Source organism: Castanea sativa, chromosome 4 (assembly GCF_040712315.1).
Source record: "Castanea sativa cultivar Marrone di Chiusa Pesio chromosome 4, ASM4071231v1".
NCBI classification, from domain to species: domain Eukaryota; kingdom Viridiplantae; phylum Streptophyta; class Magnoliopsida; order Fagales; family Fagaceae; genus Castanea; species Castanea sativa.
The window spans coordinates 37,176,809-37,182,911 of NC_134016.1; the positions used below are offsets into that span (position 1 = coordinate 37,176,809).

General features: G+C 39.9%; 1 protein-coding gene across 1 annotated transcript; it reads right to left on the minus strand.

Moving 5' to 3' along the window:
• Positions 1-1,062: 1,062 nt before the first annotated feature.
• LOC142632818 (uncharacterized) lies at positions 1,063-3,086 on the minus strand. Its single transcript, XM_075807148.1, has 3 exons — positions 2,545-3,086; positions 2,124-2,214; positions 1,063-1,926 (listed from the first exon to the last, which is right to left on the minus strand). Exons 1-3 carry the CDS (start codon positions 3,084-3,086, stop codon positions 1,063-1,065), a joined length of 1,497 nt encoding a protein of 498 aa, XP_075663263.1.
• Positions 3,087-6,103: the final 3,017 nt, after the last annotated feature.

A 6,103-nucleotide genomic window follows, 5' to 3' on the forward strand; every position in this document is an offset into this window, starting at 1 on the left:
GTTGATTGGAATTGTGGTAATGTGATTTTGATTTGAACACAAGATATCCTTCAATTTGGCTGAGGAATGGATTGAAGATCTTTGAAACGGAATTATAACGAATCTCTGGTTATGAGCTTGTTAGAAATTCTTTGTTCTTCGCGTTCTTCGTGTTCTTCGTGTTTGAAGGTTTGTGGTGGAAGTTCTTCGGTGCTTTAGAGGCTTGATTCCGTAGAGTTTCGTTGATTTATGGAGTGTTGAGGTTCCTGGAGGCTTTTGAGCTTGATTCCAGTGAACTTTGAGATTTAGGAATATGATTTGGATGATTCCTCTTCGATTGTTCTTCGTATTTGAAATTTTGTGGTGGAAGTTCTTCGGGGCTTTGGAGGCTTGAATCCGTAGAGCTTCACCAATTTGTGGTTTGTTGAGGTTTCTGGAGGCTTTTGAGCTTGATTCCAGTGACCTTTGAGATCTAGACAAGTAGTTTGGACGACTTTGCTTTGAATGTTGTCTGTATTCGAGGTTGAAGTTCTTGAAATTCCTAGAGGCTTTGGGGTTTGATTCCGGCAGAGCTTCTGTATTTCTGAACTCAAGATATCTTCATCTGTCTGTCTAAATGTCTTAGGAAGGCTTCTATTTATAGGAGTTTAGGGGTGGGTGAGCGACACATGGCGGAGTCTGATTGGTGACACATGTCACAGCCTGTGGTCTGCTTATATCATCGCTTACACATGCTGGATCGCTTGTGTCATCGCTTACACGTGCAGGGCTGCCGCCTACGCATGCTGATGCGTTTCATGCCTTTATTTCAATGACACTTGGCAAATTTCTATTGGTTTTCTGAATAGTGATGGCAAAACCTAGCAGCAGTACGTGGCGCTTTGTAATTGGTTGTATTTTGTGGACTTGGTAGTATGATGTGTCAGCTTATGATAGGTCAGAAATTTTCCCTCTCTACATACACTATAGCAATTAAACCACCCATCTGTAAGTGACTTATATAAGCCAAAAAGGTCTTTTCTTGACAGCCAGGAACTATCTTCCTATTCAAAACTTGGGTAAACCTTCTGCAATTACTCAGAATCAAAATGCGTTGGAAACCATAGAGATTGGCTTTGAGAGCAGCCTCCACAATAGCTTCCAGTGTGGCCCTATAAGCTGTTTTTGCCGTGCTGCTAGCAACCCCCAAAACATGATATCTCCCTGTACATTATTTGCCTCAAGAGCATAAGCACTTCTCCTAGCTTTTTTCCTCCTTACCCCTTCAATTTTGATGATCAATGGGCATTGTCTTGCATCTGAGGTTGGCTCTAGGGTTGGTCTTCTGCACTGTCTGCTGTTGACTGGAATGCTAGTATAGGCTTCTTTATACCTGCAAGACAAGTTTTGAGTAATTAAAACCACTTCCATTGGATTTGGTATTTTACCTTCATGGATAACCAGGTTCTTGTGCTTCCATATTGCCCATAGAGTAGTGAAAATCCCTTGCAAGTATCCCATAGCTTCATCATCCATAAAATTGTACCTACTTAGTAGACCTTTAACCAATTGCTGCACTGAAATATTTCGGAAATCCGAGGAATGAATAGCTAGTGTTGAACCATGCCAACAAGCTCTAGCAAAAGGGCATTGCATAAATAAATGTGAGGTGGATTCTTCATCTGCATCACATAAGTGACAGTTACTTTGGACTGGTATACTCCTATTTTTTAAGATGAGCATTGTTGGTAGGCTATCATGCATCAATCTCCAAACAAAATTGCAGATTCTTTGGGGCACTTTAACCTTCCAGATTTTGTTCCAAAAACCCTCTTGGTTAGGCACTGATCTTGATAAGCTTTGGGTAGAAAGATAAAAGTCTTCAGATAGTAACTTGTAATCTGTCTTGACATTGAACTCACTTGTGCTAGAATGTTTCCAATTCAACTTATTATTAACAGCACCAGTCTTAGATAGAGAAATGTTCAAAATATCAGACCATTGAGGGTAGGGATATAGGGTTCGGATCAAATCAGGTTTTTAGTTGTTGGTACTTTGATCAATAAAATCAGCTACAGTACCATTGAGGAGCCCGAACCTATTCAGGTTTTGAGGTGAACATTTGAACCAATCTTGGTGTGTCAAAGGAATGTCATGTCCTTTACCAACCCACCATCTCCCTTCTCTAAGCTTAGGGTTTTCTTGTTTAATGATGCTTCTCCAAAACCAAGGATGATGTTGTTTAGGTATGCATTCCTGTAAGGAACAGCTATGATAGAATTTAGCTTTTAAAGTTCTAGCAAGCAGAGAATTTGGGTTGTTGTTAATCTTCCAATACTGTTTAGCCAACATGGCTTGGTTCATAATGTTGAATTTCTTGAAACCAAGTCCTTCTCTATTCCTAGGTTGGCAGATTTTTTCCCAACTAAGCCAGTGCATCTTCCTTTCACCATTCTCATGACCCCACTAGAAGGATCTTACAATAGAGTCCATTTTTTTACAAGTAGCTTCAGGAACCTTGAAGCATGAAAAAGCGTACAAAGGTAGGGCTTGTAGAACAGAGGAGATAAGGGTTGATCTACCTACTTGGGATAACAATGTTGCCTTCCACCCTTCAAAAGTTTGGCATTTAGTTTTTCAACTAGGAACTGAAAATCAACAACACTGTTGCCTCTTAATTTGACGTATAGACAAAGGTATTTACTAGGTTTAGGAACAAGGTTTACATGAAGTGACCTAGCTAGAGACTCCTGATCTTCTAGAGGCATGTTAGGAGAACAATATATGTCTAAGTTTGCTAGATTTATGTATTGTCTTGATAAGGAGCAATACCAATCTAGAGTTTTCTGCAAATTTTCAAGAGACTTATTATCTTTTTTGAAGAAGAGAAGGGAGTCATCAGCAAAGAGCAAGTGAGTGAAAGTACTCCCATACCTACCAATTTTGACTTCTTTGATTAGATTTGTGTGTTCTGCTTGTAAAATTGCTATTGACAACACATTTGCACACAATAGGAAAATGTATGGAGATAGAGGGTCTCCTTGCCTAAGGCTTCTAGCAGGTTTGAAAGACTTTGTTAAGCTGCCATTGACTAGAAGAGTGTAATGTACAGAATTGACACACTCCATTATTCAATTTACCCATTTAGCATCAAATTTCATGACAAGAAGGACGACTTTTAGGAAGTTTCAATTAACCCTATCATAAGCCTTGCTCATGTCTATCTTTAGAGTACCAAAACAGTTTTTCCTACCCTTTTTCTTCCTAATGGCATCTAGGATCACATGAGCAATGCGGATGTTGTTAATAATGTTTCTTCCTTGAATGAAAATATTTTGGAAAGGGGTTATGATGCTATCCATAATAGGCTTAAGTCTATTGACTAAGAGTTTTGAAATGACTTTATAAATTACATTACATAGACTAATAGGCCTAAAATGTGTAACATCATCTGGGAAGGGGTTTTTGGGGATAAGAGTGATGTATGTGTGATTGAGAGGCTTAAAGAGAGAACTTGAATGAAAGAAGGCTTGAACAATGTTGATGATGTTAGCTTTGACTATACCCCAATATTCCTAAAAGAAGAAAGCAAGTATGCCATTAGGACCTGGTGCTTTGTGTGGTCCTAGTTGGAAGACAGTGTCCTCAATCTTAATGTTTGTGATGGGTTTGTTGAGATCAAAACATTGTTGAGGTGTGAGTTCAGGGATTTGTAAAGCCTGTAGTTCAAGCTAGATGTTATCAACACTGTTTGAGGTAGGCTTTTCATAGGATTGTTTGAAATGAGAAGCCAAAATTTCTTCAATCTCTTCAGGTTTATCAGTTAACATCCCTTCTCCATTCTTGATGTGTAGAATCCTACTTCTTGCTCTTCTCTGCTTTACAATTGTTTGAAAGTATCCTGTGTTTCTATCACCCAAGAGAATCCAATCACATCTTGCCTTCTGAGCCCACATTTGTTCCTTCCTGTTTAAAAAATCTTCCAAATCCTCCCTAATACATCTCTCTCTCCTCACATCCTCTAAATTTGTAATGGAGTCTTGAACCTCTTGTAGTAAAGCCTACTTCTCTTTGATCTCCTTTTCCTACTTAATTGGGCAGCTCTTGATCCAGGCGTTTGAAAGCTTCGTGCCTGCTGGATCATATCCTTACAACCAGGGTGACTTATCCACATATGTTCAAATCTAAAGGGTCTCTTTCTAAAAGGATGCTAGAGTTCAAAATCCAGTATAATTGGTCCATGATCAGAATGATAGATAGGGAAATTCCTAAGAGCATAGTTGGGGTAATTATTGACCCATTCAATGCTGGCAAAGGCTCTATCAAGTCTTTCCATAACAAAGTCATTCTCTTCCCTATTGTTCATCCAAGTGAATCTCTATCCAGTTGCCCTTAAATCACAAAGATGGAGCTCATTAATAGCCTGTTGTAGCAATTGAGCTCCTAGGACTAGGCCTTGGTGAACTTGATTAAAATCACCAATGCATAGCCAATTAGGTTGAGCTAAGGATTTAAGTGTCTGAGTTATTGCCACACTACTTCTCTCTTGGACAGATTTAGGTGTCCATATACAAAGGTGATGGACAAAGAGCTTCCTTTGTTATCTATTAAATCATAATGCACAAGGTTTTTTGATTCAAACACTATCCTAAGTTTCTGTCTAGGGTTCCAAGCAAGTAGTAGACCCCCACTAAAGCTTTCTCTAGGAACCTCCCAACCTTCAAATAATCCACATTTGACCCAAACAGCTTTCCCTTATTCTTTTTCTAATCTAGTTTCCATTAAAACATCACATCAAGTTTAAATTCCAGGGCTTTTTTCTGTCATTTTAGAACTCTAGAGGGTTTGCCTAAATCTCTACAATTCCAACTCATAATCCTCATGGCTGTTGGGGAAGCTGATTGGGGCCAGCTTCCCATAGCCCAATTGGATTTGCAGGGTATATAACATCATGGCATTGTTTAAAATGAAGAGGGACATAATTAGAGCAATCTATAAGAATTTAAGAATTACCTTCCTTCACACAAAAACCACAGAGCAAACGTTGTCTAATGTTTCTCCCAAGCTTTCCAAATTCAACCCTAAATCTCTTTCTTGTTGCTTTAGTTAAGCTAGAATTTCCCACAGCAGGATCCCACCAATCTTCATTATGTTGACACGAAGCTGGTAAAGGATCTGAACATGTAGAGTTAGATGATAGTGGTCCAGGGCCAAGAGAGAACGGGTCTGTTTTGTTGAGATTGTCCAGACCTACATCCAAACTAAGGGCTGGGCTAAGATGCCTTTCCTAAATTGGGCCTGGTACAGTAGAGGCTAGGCCCGATGCAGTACCAATACCTTTGTGGGTCATCTCACTAGACATGTCTTGAGGTCTTCCTAATTGAGGCCCATTACTCGAGTCCCCTATTTCAAACCTAAACCTTCCCCTATCCCCCTTTCGAACCAGAGAGTCAATAAAAGAATCAAGCAACTCAGGTATTTGTCCTCTACCCCACATTGCTCCTTACATAACCTCAGGTCTTTCAGCGTTCAAACTATCAAGATTAAACATAGTGACTGTTGCTGAACTACTCTCTGTTTCAGTTGAGGTAGTGTGTGTGTCTCTTAACTCTCCCGTCATGATAAAGGAGCCATCTCCATCAACCCAAGTCCATCTGAGAGGTGAAGATTTTAGAGGAAGCCAAGGGGGTCGCATGGTGAAGTTTGAGTTTCTTTGGGCTTGGTTGGGGTTTTGGTTGTGGGAGTTGAGGTCATTTTGTATTGGAACAAGGGTAGGTTGATTAGGAATGGGGTTAGGATTTGTATTCTACGTTAGGATAAAATCGGGGTTAGGGATTGAGCCATTAGGCAAAGGGTGGTCTGGAGATGATACAGGGGAATTGACAGGAGTGGGAGGGATGGTATTGTTCCCAATTGTTAGTAAGTGTATGATAGAATTTAGGTGTGCATGTTCAACCTCAAGTTTCAATAAGTGGTTATGTTGGGATAAGATGGTGTATCTAGGTCAGGGAAATTCTGGTGATTGACTTCTTGGGCATGAGATGACAAGGGTGGGGAAGGGTGCTCGTCATTGGAGGCATTGGGGTGTTGGTTATGAGGTTGAGGGATGTGATGAGGATAGAGATTTCCAAACCAAATTTGGGTG

Bases quoted from the DNA above. Each gene is read 5' to 3' on its own strand.
- LOC142632818 (XM_075807148.1), bottom strand. From the start codon at position 3,086: ATGGAGTGTGTCAATTCTGTACATTACACTCTTCTAGTCAATGGCAGC. The intron at 2,215-2,544 runs GTAGGTAGATCA...TGTTCCTTACAG, and splicing joins AGGCAACATTGTTATCCCAA to GAATGCATACCTAAACAACA. The intron at 1,927-2,123 runs GTAAAGGACATG...TCTCTATCTAAG, and splicing joins AGAAGGGAGATGGTGGGTTG to ACTGGTGCTGTTAATAATAA.